The sequence below is a fragment of the Mya arenaria genome, chromosome 13 (genome assembly GCF_026914265.1).
Source record: "Mya arenaria isolate MELC-2E11 chromosome 13, ASM2691426v1".
Lineage (NCBI taxonomy): Eukaryota > Metazoa > Mollusca > Bivalvia > Myida > Myidae > Mya > Mya arenaria.
This window is the reverse complement of record NC_069134.1, coordinates 54,013,060-54,031,642: the sequence shown is the minus strand read 5'-3', so window position 1 is coordinate 54,031,642 and position 18,583 is coordinate 54,013,060. Positions and strand designations below refer to the sequence as shown.

The following is an 18,583-nucleotide window of genomic DNA, read 5'->3' as shown; positions in this document are numbered from 1 at the left end:
CGACTTCACAATACATGGTTCCACCAAGGCTTTAGTGTTTGTTATTTTTTAATATTTTACATAGTGTCCGTGACTTTGTTTGTAATACTATGACAAGGAGTCAAAATTTAATTAAGCTAACATTCTGACCAACCCCTACTAATATGATTCCGGAAAGGAATACGTTTGATGGAAGGACAACGCCGAAACAATATCCCCCTCCCGAAACCTTCGGTTCGGCGGTAATAACATTAGGTACACTTGTACTTATTAGCATGTGAATAATGCAAGTTACTTTTACTGGAAAAGAAAGACATTCATGAAAACGTTCTCAATGATAAAGATTTTATTTGTGTGTAATTTGTTATTCCTGTGCTTTCATGTACGTATATGCGTAAATTTTAAAGACGTCATAAATGCGTAAACGTCAACCCAGGCGTTACCTCATAAATCTGCAGGAGATATTTCATAGGTCCCATTTTGAGTGCTGCACATGTAGCTAATTGTAAATATTGAACCTATTCCTTCAAGCAGAGGAAAGTCAAGATCTAAATACCCCGATCCTTACCCTAACCTTAACCATGAAACGTTTGAATCGCCTCTATGCATCGAGCCGCAAATGGGCGAAATATCTCTAGTCAGCAAAACGCCTGTTTATCATAATAGAGCAAATTATAGAGCAGATTGAATAACACTGAACCATTCCCAATCACAGCTTTTTAGACACCACAGAGAACCTCATGGGCAGACATACAGACAAAGGGACAGACCAAACGAAGCTAGCATATCAAAAGATAATTCAAAGATAATTCAAATTTAATTATATATGTTTTTAGCACATTTCATTTTTTTTCAAAAAAATATTCCTACCAGAAATGTGCTTACTTTTTGCTCAAGACAGTATATCGAAATAAGTTCAAACCGATTACACTATTTTTATAAGTTCCTATCCCTTGTCTTTTTTGGTTATTTTCATAGAGCTGTAGTTGTTCAAGAACATAATGAGGCTGCTTATTATAAGGTAACATCTGAAAATTAAGTGGTTGCTGAATATAAAGTAGCTGTTGGATATATATTGGTTGCTGAATATGATGCAGTTGCTGATTGGGTGAATGTGGCTACTAAGGTTTAAGTGGCTACTGACTGATGTTATTTTAATAAAACTTAATTGTTAATCCAGGATGATTTCAATTTCTTTAACATATGCACATTCGTCATTCCCTCGCTCTGTGTAAGGGTTAGAGCAAGACTGTAATCCTTTGGCTATGTGTTTATATTCAAACCCATTTATGATAGGAATATAAAAAAAACCGTGGACAAGCATACCAAAATGTTCTTTACCGCACTGAAAACATAAATTGTAGTGTTCATGGTACGTCGTTTATATGTATATGATGATAGAACTAGTATAACACCATCAAATTTAATCACATAACTTATTTTTCTGTACGAACTGATTTTTGCGGAAAGAAAATATTTGCCAATGAAGGTCAACAACATACTTTATAATATAACAGAACAGTTTATGTAATCTTACCCATTGTCTAAATGCGTATATGTATTGATTTACGTTTAACACATGTGTCTTTTATATATTAATAAATGTTCATAAATGCCGTCTTATCTATGAAATCAGTAATTAATTAAACTGGAAATGTATGTTCATCCTCCATGTCCTCATTATAACAATATGAACAATAACGTCCATTGCGAGGTATATGATTACGTACGTATCGTCCTGTGTGTATTCTCAAGGGGTCAACAAATTCCTCAATTTAACAAAGTAGAACCGTAAACTCTCAATGTTCATATTCAAAAGTGGTTTTACAGGAATGTAATGAAAACTACAGGGAAAAGACCAGAAGTCATCAAAGAACCAAATATCAGACCTGTTTAGATAAGCAAATTAGGGCCCAAATGTCAAAAATAAATGTATTAACAATACAAACACAAAAACATCACAAAGATAAAACATGCATCACATATCCAATACATGGTGTGATTATTACCTCTCATATTCCATGATTTAAATATTCAAAATCAATCGAAATAAAGGTCTTCGTACAGTTGCAAAAGATGTTAAAGTGAATAAGGTACCAGATAAGTGGTTTCAAATCTTATCATGACATCAATGTTATTACTTATGATAAATATAATGACCATTTGTCTTAACATCTGCATTGTTTATCTTGGATATTTGGTTTACTACTTTGAGCGTCATCAGATTTATTAGATAAAAAGACAGTATTGAAATATGTATCTATTCTCTTATTGATATTCAGATAAAGATTGGGTTCAATTGGATAAAAGGGCATAATGCTTCAAAGTATGTCCATACAAATACAGCCTATGATGACAAACCCATGTAGTCATCGTTGACATGTTTCCAGTGCTCAGGAAGTGCTTTCATCGAAGCACAGTATTTCTGACGATAAATACAACATGCATCAAATCATAAGGTCCGATCTTAAATATGCCTCAATTATTATTTACGCCATACACATGTGTAGAGCACCAATTATGTTCTCTGATTAAACAAACAATTAAAACGGATGAAAAAGTCCTAGCGTTGGTTTGATAGCCCGTGTTTGTGTGACAACGGCTTCAAACGAGTTTCTTTTTAGCGATATGGGACGTGTCTTGTTGCTGCCAATGAACTGTCTCACCTGTGATAAATTTGGCTCTGCGATAAGGTGCGTACACCATTGGTGCCAATGAAATTTCATATCTTGGATGTATTTCGTTCATTGATACAGGATGTACTCAATTGCTTTCAATAACTATTGCTGCCAATGAACTGTCATACCTGGAATGTATTTCAATCAGGGTTGGAAAACATTCACCATTGCTGCCAATGAAGTGTCAAACCTTGGACATATTGCGTTCAGTGTGAGGGGATGTACACCAATGTTGCCAATGAAATGTCAGAACTGCGAATTACTGTGCTTAGTAGTAGTGGACGTGTACCATTGCTGTCAATAACATGTCATACCTGGGATATGAAATGTGCACCATCGATGCCAATAACACGTCATACCTGGGATATGGGACGTGCACCATCGAAGCTAATAACACGTCATACCTGGGATAAAGGACGTGCACCATCGGTGCCAATTAAATGGCGTACTTGTGATAGGGGGCTTGCACTATTGCTGCCACTTGAATGTCATAAATGGGTTTGGGACATAGTAACCACCAATAAAGCAGTCAGCCAAAACACATCAGTCAGATATGGTACAGGCGTAGTATTATCCGTGAAGAACAGATTACACTGCCTTTGTAAAAATTCGAGCCATCAGAAAAAATGAGTTGACGCCATGGGTCAATGAATCCTGGTAAATCATATTCATCCTGTTAATTTATATTCAACAAATAATACCAAACTTATGACTGAATCGTATTTTAGGAGACCGAATGGCATACATTTATTTCATATAGAATCCTCTTAGGGGATATGGCGAAGGAATGTTTAATATATAACATAATTAAGCATATTGAATTATACAATGATGGGCATATAATGTTCTTTGTACAAATATACATGTCTATCAATAAAGCAATACAGATACTTTGCATCATTCTTCGTTAAACAAAACACAAGAAGAAGTCAGTCCACTCACATACGTCCATTTAAACAAAAGGAGTAACTTACATAGGGAAAAACACAAGAAACGTTGATAATGACAGACATAATTTTTTAATTGTTTTTCTACAAGTAAGGTATAAAAGCAGCATACACATTCCTCTTTCCTCCTGAAACGGACGACCTATAATTTTACACAAATCATCAATGTTACAATTTTATTTGTAAAGGTGATGTCAAAGGGTTTGCCCAGTCGTAGGCCTCAGTCGGTGAAATTGGAGTAGGTTTCATTCTGCAGAATGTATTCTTTGACTACTTCATGAACAAATTGAAACTGCTCCTAAAAATAAAAGCAAATTCATTTTGATGAAATAAGGTTGACTTTTGTTTTACCGAAAACATGCATGGGACTGAAATACTAATAATAATAGTTTTTGTATTAAACGAATTGCTTAAACCAGGTCACCAGTTCAAGTAAGGCAATGGAAAATACAAGGATAAACCCAATAGACATACAAACTATTTAAAGATATCCATGATTACTGGCAAAACTGATGTTAACTTATATAATATGTCGCCACTGCAATTAGAATACAATCATTAAAACTACCTAAATATTATATACACATGGTAAAGATTAATTGAAATACGTCGGTATGCACACTAGTGGTAAGAGTACGAACCAGAGAGGGAATAATGTGTTCCCTGTAGTTCCGCATCTCTTTGATGACCTGGGTAATTGCAACGTCTTGTTCAATCTTCATCCTCTCTAAGACTACTGACGCAACACAGAACAAGCCACTTCTGTCTGCTCCGTTCCTGAAGGTGTTACATAGTAAGGATTAATCAACTATACTTTTTTATATATGTCTTATTCACTTTTTATTCACTGCAGGAGCTCTTATGTAATACAGAACAAATTGACCCACTCTTCTCTGCTCTATTTCTTTTTGTTCAAATGTAAGGCACAAAATCACCAATACAACAGTCTCTACTATTTTAGGCCCATAAGGTCGAAATACCGTGTTGACATTTCTTTCAAATTATACTCGGTATCCTTCATAAGAAACTTTGTTTTCGACATTTATGCATCCTATTTTGGAATATTAAAACAATAGTTTTAATTGTGGTAAATCATATTTGGGAGTAAGAGTGTATTTTTCAATCACTATGAGCGTGTGTGTTTGGGCAGTTTTTGCGAAATTGTTTTTATTTTTACTACTTCAAAATTTCAGAGGGTTAGGGAAGGAGTGAAGACGGTCTTAAAGATCTTGGTTAACACTCCCTGACCGATACTCCCATCTCTGACTTGCCCCAGTTTGTTGTTTATTGTTATTATGAAAAAATCTCCATGACAAAATAATGTGTTTTCGTTTTTTGATTATCGACAATGACTTTGTTTTGAATGTGCTTTACAGCAATAATAAGGAAATAGTTATTTATTAAAAGAATCAAAACTCAAGTAAAACCAAGAAACTCTTCTTTCAAGTGCTGAAAGCGACTACATAAGCACATCGTACAATAAGAACTTTAAATGATTTAAGTACGTACTTATGTCAAACATAAACAATTCATATTTGAAAGGGAAAGTTTCAATTGCACTTTCGATATAACTACTGTTAAACGTAATTTAATATATGAGTAACCGCGTTAAGGGCTTCCTTAAAAAAATCATTTTGCTAATAAAATATAATAAGCGTTCCGTTTATACAATGAAATTCAACTTGTGGGATGTTACACTTCAAAGAAAAGTATTACTAACATGCAATGCACAAGGACAGGGTTGTTTCCTGATTGGTGATGCCAGTACTGCACTGCATCAAGTAGGTGTATAACACTCCTAGGAGAAGAGGGCAACGCTGAATCATCCGGCCAACCTTCAAACTGTATTTGTTGAAGTTTTCGTGTCTGAAACAAGTAATTGTTTTAATAAATGTTGTTCTGTGTATTCTTTACTACAATTTATCTTTCGCTTTATCAACTTCTTTATAATCGTTTGATTATATGTAATATAAATATGTTATTGCTGACTTTGGTCGTGCAAATGATGATGTTCTTCCGATGATAATGGCAAATCAAATACTGCTGCTAATGTTAATGATGATGATGATGTTGTTGCTGTCGATGATGATGATGTTTTTGTCGATGATGATGATTGTTGATGATGATAATGATTGTTGATGATGATGATGATGATGTGTTGTCGATGATAGTGATGATGATGATGAGGAGGAGGAGAAGGGGGAGGATGTCGATGAGGATGATGAGGATTATGATGATGAGCAGGGGAAGGAGGAATTAATCGTTTTTAAATCAGACACATTACCTTTCCAAACCGATTCAAGTCAAGTGTTATTTTCCTCAAACAACCCTCGCATTCTTCGCATGTCTTTTCAATTGTCATGTTGTCATATGTTTCCGAGTCCCCATTCTCAGGCCAGTATATCTCGTCTTCCTTAATTCGACAGTTCATGAAAATTGAAATAAGCATGTAATTTCCACGTAATGTAATAATGCGGCAAAGCCCAGTTGTCAACACTTTAAGCCTGTTTAGAGCGACTTAAATCAAAACCCATAAAGTTAAATGCTTATTGGACAAACTAGCCGGGCACAAACAATTTTTTTCACAAACAACACAATTTCATTTTCTTTACGACAAAATACAATAACTCACATATCATGTTCAACTGAATATATTGTATTACGAGATGTGATATATAGGTACAAGCTAAAGGCTTCATCATTAATGCATGAATTCTCGTTATTTTTACAATATTGTTGAAATTGGTGAATGAATTTATTTTGAAATATATATTTTTGCTCACAAGCTTTTTGTTTCTTTTGCTGGCCATTCGATATAATTTTAAGCACATGCATATCATAACCTTTTTCAAGAAAACCAAAACCAACTTTCGTAAGTGAAGATTATGTAAGCGACATCTGATCCTATATTGTATAATGTATATACAGCGTTACTGGCTAAATTGATATTGTAACCCTAAATCAAATCGTCCTAAGATACGAATTTAAGTCACCTTTTCTATTGTTTTCAGAGACAACTCCTTGATTCTTTTTAACATGATTTTAGAAACAACATTACATATAATTTTTAACAAATTCAATTTCATGCAAATAGTTAACTCGCTTAATATTAAATACAGGATTATCTACCAATCCTAAAACCAATGTGTTAAAATATGGTTTATGAATAATATTACACTAAATGAAATCGTCCTCACCTTCATCTCACTCCTATTGTTCATCATGACAATTGTATGGACATCGTGTTCAACCACAAGTCTCCAGAAGTCAGTCTTTGTCGCTTCTAGTGGTGTCTGGGTGACGATGAACGCTCCCTTCTTCTTGTAGCCCTGCAAATATAACTAAACGACGTAATTTTGTATTAATCTTTTTTTATTAAGGGTTAAATTAATTTCTGAATATTCTTTATCATCTATATTGGCCTAAAATTTCGAAAATAATCAACAGATTTGGAAGGACAATATTCAAAAACAAAACTTTCTATTTATTGTGCAAACAACCTATTGTTCCACATCACACATCCACAAAGTGTTGTCAATGTTGGCGCATATCTTTTTACAACCAACATGACGATGTTTTAATAATCTAAAGGAATATATTTCTTGTTAAGGTCAATGCAATATACCGGTAAGAGTACAGCGTTGATGTATTCAGGTTCAGACCGCTTTCCAGAAGGAGTCAAGTGAGGCATATGATCTGCGACTGTAAAACAATCAAATCTACCTTATCAACTTTGGCATTAAGAATATATCATTATTCATTTTTGGTTTTATTTTAGTCAAATAAAATATGACATATATACAAATTTACCTGGGAGAATGTTCGAATACCGATTCTTATTCCTGTTCCTCACATCTTTTGCACTGACGTATTGACATTCATCAGCCACGGGAGACATTTTCTCCATTCTCTGTAAAAGACCATATGATATACTTTGATAAAGCATTTCAATGTTGAAACCTTTCATTTCCTAATAAATATAGTTAAAAGCACATTTGGTGTGTCTTGAAATTATATATATGTGAGTGTTTCTCGTTAAGGATCTGTTTGACTTTGATCAGAGTCATCGTGAAATGTTTGACTGTTGCTTGTATATGTAGCTATCAATGTAGATTTGATTATACATATGGAAAATAGTGTTGTTGCAATATAAGTAATGTAATTTTAACGCAGAAAAAGGAAACAATTGAATCATATTAACTAGCAAATCTATTTTTTGAAACCAATTAAATGTTTGTCTTTATATCAAATCGATAACTTTGACTTACAGAGAACTGAACATCAAGTTTCCGTCGGTCCTTGTCGAAGGACAAAAGTTCTTCATACACTCTCAGGAACTCTGATGCAGGTAGAGCTGATGTTGATAGCATCAGAGTCTCAAGAAGCGCCATGTGCAGAAATATATACTGATCCTAAACGAAAACAAAGTGACAGTTAACTTGGAAAAACCAAACGTTACATATCTTATGTTTATTACTTTTGGTATGTTCTCCATAGCGTTTCTGAATTTTGCGCCTTCTTAGAAAATATGAAAGGAGGTGTTTTTTCTTTGGTAGAACATTAAAAATGAATAAAGCGGAATGATGAAAAGAATTGGCATTTTCCGACTAATTATATAGCGTTACAATGTTCGTAATCAAAACAATATTCAATGCAAAAATACGTTTTCCTTAATCAGGCCGCAGTAATATCATTTCCCTTTTCAATAACCAGTGAATGAAAAGATTCTGAGATAAAGATCGATCTTTGCTGCTATAAATTCATAATTAAAACATCAAACATTTTTGTATTAGTAATACTTGTACAACATAATTCTGACATTTCATGATGGTATTGTAAAACTCATGAGAATAAAAAAAGTGAAAATATATTGCAATCTGAAAAGTGATCAGTTGAAATATTTGCTAAGTGAATGGTCATCTCATACCGGTGTTTGAACCATATCGACCCTCTGCCTCCTCAGTGTATTCACACAGCCCACTGGATCCACATATCCCACCGTGGAGGCTTGTTCTGTCAGTATATTCAGGGCGATGAATGTACCCGTCCGCCCCACACCGGCGCTAAGAATTGGCATTGATAAGAGACGTTGAAACTTAAGGTATAGTAAGCTGTGTGTTTTAATATATAATACTAGTTGTTGTTTTGGAACAATTAAATCAAAGACTTCACAAGTTGTCGAAGTGTTTCTTACTAATGCAAAGTAAATAGTGTGGAAATATGTACAGCCATACACCAAGGAAATGATGACCATTTTTGAACATATTCATTTTCAATTCAACAAAAAAGTCGCTCAAACCTGCAGTGCACAATATCAGGGCCTTTATCTTTTATAACAGCGTTAACAATCTTTTGGCGGAAGTGGACAAGTGATGAAGCATATTGAGGAACACTTTTATCTGGCCAGGAAGTAAAATGGAAATGATAAACCATTCTCTCATCTTCTCCGTCCTATTGAATGAAGTTTGAATTCGTATCAGAAAAAGCAGCTTTTAAAATGACTTAATTCAATTCAACTGAGTCTGATTTCGAAATTAAACAGCTATTCAATTAATGCCTAATACGTTTCTATGGCAATTCTGAAAATAGTGTGATCTAAATAAGATATGGACCAACACTACTTTATTGTGCAAGTCTTACCTTTTGCAAAGCTAACTTTCGTATGACAAAGTCTGAAAATGGTTCTGTACTTCGATGTGTTATTTTGAATATGTCGTATTCTATACTTCCTTCATCTGGCCAATACTGAACGCACTTCATCTAGAAGAAAACACGGATTGAATGCTAGAGATAGCAGATAAGTGTTTCATGTGTAGTTAATACATATGAAAAATATAACTCCATATCTTACTTCATTTATTTATTGTAAGGATGTATTAATCCGGGCTGTACAAAGGCAATACGATCTACACATTTTGACGTTATAATATAACTCTTGCGATTTTAGTAGGTCTAACCACAATGTAGTCTCTGCCGGATAATACAACAGAATCAAATTTAGCATTACATACAAATACACAATATTCAATGAAAACCAAAGGGAGACAGCAGTTAAACATTTAAGCAAAATCTATATGTGGAGACACAAGGCCAATACACCTTTTTGTCCTCCTTAAGTTTGGTCAACATAATAATTTTCCCAATCCGCAGTTGCCAAACCATCCGCCAGAAGTCAAGCAGTATCTCCTTAGTTGGACCTTAATATTAAAAGTCAGTGTTTATTACTTTTTTCACAAATGCTGTACAAGATATTTATACATTTCGACGATAAAACGAATATATTTTACATACGCAACCAATTCCTAATGCTACCATGTATTACATTTGACATTGCCTTAAAGTCAAATTCATTACAGTGTGTACTATCTGTACTAATATAAACCAACTATAGTCAATAAGATAACATTACCTTGCGCTGCAATATATTCTCCTGGTTGTGTGTAACCCTGAAACAAATGCTTTGATAAATGATTTTGGCTTTGACTTAAAGTGACACTCTTATTCAAAATCAATACATACACATGTATAACAAACAAATGTTATCTGATAAACCTTTAACTACTTACTTAATTATGCGTTTACGGAACATATTAAATACTGATAACATGATTGTAACCGTGTATTTAATAGCAGAAAGTGCAAAAATATTAAACGATTGGTGAATGCTAAAAGATATACTGTTGTCTACTATAGTTTTATAAGGTAGAAAGGCCGTGTGTAATGCTCATTTCTTTCAAATTAAACTCGGTTTCTTTTATAAGAACCATTGTTTTCGACATTGATTCATCCTTTTTGGAATTTTAAACAATATATTTAATTGTGGTAAATCATATTTTGGAGTAAAAGTGCATCTTTAAAAATCGACAACAATACTGAAAGTCAGTTCATGAAAGCAACATAAACAGTTAACAAATAAAGACATAGATAAAATAATCATAAAATTAAAATATACGTCAATAAGGCTGGCATTTATGTAATCTGTACAGTGTTGTTCATCCTTCTGAAGAATAACTCTCGTTGCGTCATCTGAAAAAGACATGAAATACGTATAAAATGATGGGAAAATAGATTTCATTCATTGAGCACTTAAAACGCATTATTTATTAAAAGTTTATCTATCGAATAGTATAAGAAAAACGTTTCCAACAAACATTCAAAAGTGGTGCTAACTGACGTACATGGGTATATATTTTTGTATCTATTTTTTGGCCTGTTCTGAAATTTCAGAGCCTCATAGTAGTCCTCAGTTAAACCCTTTGGAAATTCCTGAAATTAGAAAACACAATACAGGAATCAAACTCCAGTTTTACCGAATGTCGTGTCTGTCAAATCTTTCATTGAATTTAAAACGCCTCAACATGATTTCTTACAGGAACATAAGGTATATAAAAAGTGCAAAATTGAATATAAATGTTCAAAAATGTTCAAAGTAAGTTTGAGAATAACTTAAGCATAAGGAAACTGTTGATTTTGTATTTATTGACGAGTATTTATTTGGTAAAAATCATGTGTGATTATTCTTGAAAACAACGACTTGTTGCTATCATAAACTAAAATTTTGACTAATGGTTCAAAGAATTACACTCATTAGCCTCAGAATCTTTTAAACAAGATCGTTTGAAATTCATTTGATAAGGAAATGTAATGACAATAAAATGATAAATATATACCTTGAATTGGATTTTCATTTCCTCTAAGTGTTTGGGCGAAAGAACGGTACCGTAAAGATTATCAATCTTAATTGCAGTGTTAGGCATTCTTTCCTGCATATCGAAATCATAGTAAGTTTTGTCAACCAGAGCTGTATCTATTTCCTTGAAATCGTTGTTCAAACACATTGTCTTTGTTGAGTTTGTCGCATAAACATATTCTGAATCACCTGAAGAATAAGAAGTACTGTATAAAATGTCCAATGTCAAGAGACCGAACATCTAAGTCGGAAGTCAGAAAAGACATTTACCTTTCGATACAAATGCTGACTCGGTAGCTCCTATTTCTGAATACGCATTTGGTTGCTCCCGATTTTGAGATGAGCTCCCTTTGTGACGTTCAGTCTTGATTTTGATCCCTTTATACCTTTGGCAAAATACAACACAAAAACATCAATTAATGTTTTACATTCAGCATTCGACTATACATTGGATTTATTTTAAAATATATCTTTGTCTTTTAATCGAGGTAAGTATTTCGGTCACATAGTATGTTATATCATCGTTAATGCAAGAAATTTGCCTTTGGGAACGTTAAATGCAAGAAATTTGGCACTGGCATATGTATGTGATAACACCTTCGATAAATTACAAATCCAGCAGCGGCCAGCAAAGCGACCAGGAATGCCCCAGCACCTCCGGCTGCACCACCAACTACCGCCACTTGTCTGTCAGAACCACTGCCTTCTTCTACGGAAAAAGTATTCATGTTATTCAAGTTAAATAATGCTACATTAGAAGTGTGAAATGAAACAAATCAGTTTAAAATTTAATTTTAAAGTGCCACTCTTATTCAAAAGCAGTACATACACATGTATTACAAACATACATTTTGAGTGAAACACTTTAACCACTTACTAATAATGCATTATGGGAAAATATTAAATACTGAAACATGATTGCAACTGTGTATATTATAGCTGGAAACGCAAAAATATTAAATGATAGGTGAATGCTAAAAGATTTACTGTGATCTTCTATCGTGTCATAAGGTAGAAATACCGTGATTTCTGCACCTTTCTTTCAAATTAAACTTGGTATCCTTCATAAAAACCATTGTTTTCGACATTTATTCATCCATTTTGGTAAATTAAAACAACCGTTTTAATTGTGGTAAATCTTATTTAAAAGCAAGATCACATCTTTAATAAAAAAACAGCATTACCGGTAAAAATTCAAAACACTAGCGTATTTCAAAATTATATTAAAACAATGTTACCTTGACAATATAGTACATTAGTCCATGTGTGGTCAGACGTACATGTCATTGTGCTATCATCAGCTTTATATCCCGTTTCACATGTGATAAAAACCGATTTCCCAATTTCGCATCTGTTTTCAGATACACAGGTATGGTTCGTCCAACCATTTGTAGGTGATATGAGAGGGCACACTGGTCCTGCATCATACATGTATTTTAGTAAGATCAGAAATAATTTTATACCCACTGGAAACGCATAATTTGTATAAAGTAATCGTTTTTGTTGACATGTTATGTATCACGTTATCACACTACATCATTTACTTTTTTGTATCACAAGAAACCAAGGAATTATTTTTTTGAGTTTAACTGCCCTTTCAGCTTCATTTTTTCCTATAAAAATAGTACTGATTAACCGAAATAGTTCAAGTTTGATTCAAATAGAAAGAAGTCAACTTGCGGAATAGGGGTGATATCTCCCCATTGACAGGTCAGTCAGGAAACAGTTATTTGTATATGTGTACTATTTCCTTTTGTGCAATATAAACCAATACAAAGTGTACTTACGTAATTTAGGAGGACCAGTGCTACTCCAAACCAATGATCCATTAGCAGCACAATTAACAATAAGGTCACCGCCTTCGTAAAGAAACAGGGAGTCATTAACACTAATGTTTCTGTTTTCGTTGTACATAATTGGACCTCTGACTACTATTTGTATTCCTGTTACCACTCTTTCAACTTTTTCCGTTGTTGAAACACAAGACACTTGATTGCACCGTGGTTCGCTTCCACTTAAACTTCCGTTAAATTGACATGTTCGAGTCGTTTGCGGACTTGTCATGTAATATCCCTTTGCACATTCGTGATATACAACTGTATTTATTGGAATATAACTGTCGTGTAAAACGGTACGATTCGATAAAAGTGTATAGTTACTGTCGACCAAAGGTTTGACATGGCATCTTACTGGTTCACAAGTCAGATTCGCGCCTGTCCATAAACCATTCGAATTACAAACACGTATTGATGGGTACGATCGCGACACATAACCCAAATTACAATGAGGTATAACAGTTGTATTAAATTCATACATGTCTTTTTTAAGTTCTTGATCTTGACCGGCGACACTATAATAGCCATGGGAATTAGAAGGTGGTTTTTGACATGTTATTATTTCACATACAGGTGCTGGTCCTGTCCATTGTAAGTTTTTCTCACATTTTCGTGTTCGTATGCTGCTTAGTAACCTATAACCTGTATTACATGTAAAGTTGATAACATAATTGTACGTATAGTCTGAATATGATTCTAAGAAATACATTCCATTTTTTATCATTTCAGGAGCATTGCACTTTACTGATAAGCATGTGGGAATGCTTCCTTTCCATGAAGAACGATCAGTACAAGTTTGTTCACTGACAGCTTTTGGATAATATCCTTCATTGCAGTCCGGAACTATTATTGTTGACACACTTTGATAACCGCGACAAACAATGTTGTTATGTTTGGTTATATACGAGCCATACTGCAACGGCGGGCAAATGCACGTGACTAAAATACACGTTTGTAACTCAAAACGCCATCCAGAATTTCTACATGTGTTCCAGTTAAAGCGTCCTTTCAGTTGATATCCAGGATAACACCTTACAAAAACATCTGCCAACACAGGAGAAGTCAATTTTGTATGATGATGATAATTTTCTATATATCCGTTTTCAACTTCCCAGTGGCAAATTGGAATGCATTGTTGGGAAGTGTTCCATTGGCCAGAAAAGGAGCAATGGGCATACTTATTTTCTGGTTTGTACCCAGAATTACATTGAACTGAGACTGATAATGACGCATAAGTATCTGGTAGCTGTAGGCCGTTATCTATTGGTAATGATAGGCACTTGGTATGAACTGAAAAAATAATCTAAGATTAAATGTAACTACTGCGTCTACAAAAATCATAAATTGTTATTTTAAAACTTGAAAAAGTGAATTCATAGGGATGGATCACTTTTCTTTAATTGAAATCCAACACATTCTGATCTGATTAAATAAATATTAGATTTTGAAATATTATCAATGTATGTATTTACAAAAAACTAAACACATATCAACTTATCTGGCCGATTTTAAGTTTCCTTTTTTCAACTTGTAACGAATAGTCATTTGCGTGCATATATTATTAGCTATTCCAAAAATCAATTTCAACTCAAAACATGAAAGGAAAAAAAAATAAAAAAAACTGTTACCTGAGAAAACATAAACTTCGCAAAGTGTTAAATACACTGCATTTTTCTCCACAAGGTTATAATTTGCATATACGGTAATTGTTAGACGTGCATGCATCTGTCCTTCTCTAGGAGTTAGTTCAACGAACAAGAAGTCATTGCAAACTTCATTTGGAGAGATCCCGTGGCATGTTTTTGAATTGTCTTTGCTTTCATACAGCAAACTATTATGATCGCCATATATTCGAAATCTTCTGAGACGAAGGCGTTCGTCTGAAAATACAGTTGACTGTCGCTTATGCTCGTTTTGCTAAAGAAATATTCTCTCGTGTTTGTTTGGATAGAAATGTTCAAAAGTATGTGTTATGTGAAGACACTGTTTGTATTGTAAGTCGTCATCAGTCATCAGAGGTTCAAATAAGAGTTCGCTTGTAGCCAGATACGGGTATTTGATAATGTGACAGAAAATATTACAATCAGAATCTCAGTCAATTTACTCAATGTTACATGGGATGAAACAAAGAAAACGAATTTTACGCTGTAAATCACAGTTACTTTATAATTTTATTATAATAATAAATGAAACAAATCACGATAGACTAACACATTACAATTCGTTTAAACAAATTTTGAAACAAGATGTCTTCTGTGAAGGAGTCTCTTTAAGATAGTTTGTACAAACAAACATTGACGTACTCTTGAAGTACTCTTTCAAGTTAAATATGGCCAGACCTTGTTCATTTGAGTGGTATATTCAAATTGTATCAAATGAAAGTTACCATCAAGCTGCTCATAAAACCATACGCCAGACATACGGCAAAAGACTAATAATGGTGTATTTAAAATATTGACTGAATATAGGTTTCGCAAAAGTGGCTAATGTCGAAAATGTCAAGACTGTGGTCAATGTCGCAATCTTGCGAATGTTGTGAATATCGCAAATGTTGCGTATTTCTTTAATGTCGTGAATGATTGGAATGTACTAAATTGCCGTGAAGGTAATATAAATATCGTGAATGTTATAAATATCGCGTTGATTGTGAATGTCGCGAATGTTTTGAATATCTCAAATGTTGCAAATCTTAGTCATGTCGCGAAGTTTCTGCAACGTTGAGTTTGTCGTGAAAGTCAAATGTGTCATGAGTATCGCGAATATCTTTAATGCCGTAAAGACGCCAATGTTTTGTTAAAACGTGTTGCACGTCCCCGAATGTCCTTAGTGTCGCCAATGATATAAATGTTGTGCATGTCTTGTGTTTAGACCTCTATTTGAATGTTTTATGTCGCATGATCAATATAAATTTAACGCATGTTCAATATAAATTTACATTTTTTTTTGAGAAAGGGAAGAAATTCCTTCTTTATGTTGTACATTTAGAGGCAAAATTCAATCGCCAATTGATTTTTAAGCAACGTTGTTGTTGTTGTTTTAATTTTAGGAATTTGAAGTCTTTTTTACAAATATATCTCAGGCATTTTGAGTTGTTCATCTATACATTTGTATACGTTATTCGTCATTAATTGACACACAATGATAAATTTAGTATAAATGTGTTATGGAAGTTTGGTTTAGACTTACAATTTCAAATACAAGTTTCAAGATAACGCATTAAACCATGATTTTATTAACAATATTAATCTTAAAATGCAAATAAGGTTGCTGCGCCTGAAACCTTTTTAAAAGTATCAGTTTTTCTTAGAGTTAAAACACGCAAAATCTTATTTAATTAAATGTAAAGAAGTATTAGTAGTACTGTTTAGTATATTCAAACGAAATCTTAAAGAAGAGTACATACATCGTGATTTTCTGTTGACAATCACAACACCCTTTAGGTAGTATTTGTCGTCAAAGTTAACAGTCCAGGATGCATATGCTTCGGAACCGGCTGTGTGAGAGCATCTGGCATCGTCATCGGTTGGATTACCGATACGCGGATAACCGTCAACAGCAAGACTTGCATTTTGGTTATTCCAAATTCTAGGAGTCTGGCTGGCAGGTCTATTAAGTGCAATATTCTGTCCTACGTAAACGAAAGAAAGTATCACATGTACAAGGTATGAATTATGAGCATGATAATTTATTTTTTTAGATTGTTCGAGCAACCACTTCTTTAACTAAAAAGTCAATTAATAGTACTATTCAAGAACTTTGTAGACTACCTTTCTACCTGTGATTTTATTTAACGTGTTTAAATATTTTTAGATACTAGCATACACTGAATAGTACCTAGTCACAAGGTCTCAATTGCGCTGATATTTGAATGCATATTGCACTAATGTTACGTACGCCATATGAAATTACACATATTATCATGTTATGAAGCATACTTTGATGATAATTTCTCTTATTTATTGTGTCCTTAGTGGTTTAGTAGGAAAATGACAGAGATCTTGACTACAAGATGAAACACTTAAACAATTGAATTAATTAAACATGATTGGTGAGATCTGTACGTCTGTGTATTATACACAATAACGTCTTGACATATTTTGTCCAGAGTTCAATATGTTTAAATCACCATACTAATAAGTAAAGCAGCATTTCCTATTATAATTATTTACACGTTTAAGATAATTAAACAACCTACGACTTAAGTCTCAATAATGACGTTTAGAGAAACAAATGTTTTTTTTAAAGCTGATATCGCTTTACAAATGCAGTTTTGACTCTCAAATATCTTACATTGAAGTCAAGTGTAATAATTTTCTTCTTTTCAGTTCAAAAATAAATAAGTAATATTGGGAACACGTCGCGTAACAGACTTGAAACTTAAACAGAAAACAAAGTTAAAACAAAATCTTTCCTCCAGAGTATTTTATGAAAATATGAGATGAGTTTTAGATGTAATTGTCTGTTTTGTGATATTCAGTTTTTTAAATGGAAGGATTATTAACGTATTAAACAGAACATTTTAAGCATTGCCATTTTGTTATTTGCAGTTTAAAACAATCCTGCAATTGAAGTTTTGAAAAAGAAACACTATATACAAAAGGCCATTCTGTTTCATACGATACGAAACTTAAAAAAAAGTTATTACGGTGTGTTAAAATCGGTAACCCGGTTGCACGCTATATACTGTATCGTTAAACAAGACGGATAACAAAACATTATGCTGATCAAATAGTTAAATCAACAGTTGGACTAACCTTCAAAATGCCAGTCTGTCCAATTACCGAGAGCTGTGCCAGACAGCAAAAACAGCAGCAAAGTTAATTCCATCTTCACTTTATCCGTTTTCATAACAAATACAAGCGATGCAGAAGCTTGGATCAACGATTATGACTGAATAACTTAATTTTTCCGCCTCGATTCAAAACTTCCTTATTGACAGGCTTAAGTACTTATACGACAAATGTTTTGAAGTTTGAATTGTACAGTTGTCATACAAGATATCTTTAAAAACCAATTCATATAAATTATATTTTTGTCTCTTTTAAAGTGTATTTGAAAGTATAATTTACATCTGTTTCGGAAACGTGCAGCTTTTGATGATGGATCTACTTCATTAATAAGATTCATAAGTTTAGTGCTGCGAACCAATTATTACAAAATATTGGTGTATTTGAAGGTTTGTAAAAACGGGTTAAAGGAAACTCTTTCCATGTTATTTTCTTAGCTGTTTTACTCAGCAAGCATATATAGTCCAACAGAATATAGTTTTTATTTACATTTTTTTTTCAAAATTTGATCCTATTACATAAAGCAATACTATAACCATAAATTACATGGCAACTCACTTCAAATGAGCAATACAAATACATGTATACAGGAAAGATCTTTTCTATTTGTGGTAATATACAATTGCCGCAGTAACCATTTATTAATTGTAATATATCCTAATCTTAG

At 33.3% G+C, this 18,583-nt stretch overlaps 1 protein-coding gene across 2 annotated transcripts; it reads right to left on the bottom strand.

The window, feature by feature from the left end:
* Positions 1–3,404: 3,404 nt before the first annotated feature.
* On the bottom strand, positions 3,405–18,031 carry LOC128214286 (uncharacterized). 2 transcript variants are annotated; one of them, XM_052920676.1, is made up of 23 exons: positions 17,884–18,031; positions 16,533–16,757; positions 14,758–15,009; positions 13,082–14,419; positions 12,533–12,712; positions 11,892–12,003; positions 11,565–11,680; positions 11,275–11,483; positions 10,783–10,870; positions 10,557–10,630; positions 10,014–10,050; positions 9,704–9,801; positions 9,245–9,364; positions 8,904–9,055; positions 8,532–8,667; positions 7,873–8,016; positions 7,415–7,514; positions 7,230–7,306; positions 6,802–6,933; positions 5,889–6,017; positions 5,325–5,470; positions 4,246–4,381; positions 3,405–3,902 (listed from the first exon to the last, which is right to left on the bottom strand). In XM_052920676.1, exons 1-23 carry the CDS (start codon positions 17,975–17,977, stop codon positions 3,825–3,827), a joined length of 4,173 nt encoding a protein of 1,390 aa, XP_052776636.1. In that variant the 5' UTR covers positions 17,978–18,031; the 3' UTR covers positions 3,405–3,824. The 2 variants fall into 2 exon arrangements, with proteins under 2 accessions (XP_052776636.1, XP_052776637.1); XM_052920677.1 differs by having other exon boundaries at positions 11,892–12,000.
* Between the last annotated feature and the right edge of the window lie 552 nt (positions 18,032–18,583).

Coding starts and splice junctions, on each gene's coding strand:
- LOC128214286 (XM_052920676.1), bottom strand. CDS start 17,977: ATGAAAACGGATAAAGTGAAGATGGAATTAACTTTGCTGCTGTTTTTG. Junction 14,420..14,757: donor CGAAGTTTATGTTTTCTCAG/GTAACAGTTTTT, acceptor TTATTTTTTCAG/TTCATACCAAGTGCCTATCA. Junction 12,004..12,532: donor TAATGTACTATATTGTCAAG/GTAACATTGTTT, acceptor CTTTTTCCGTAG/AAGAAGGCAGTGGTTCTGAC.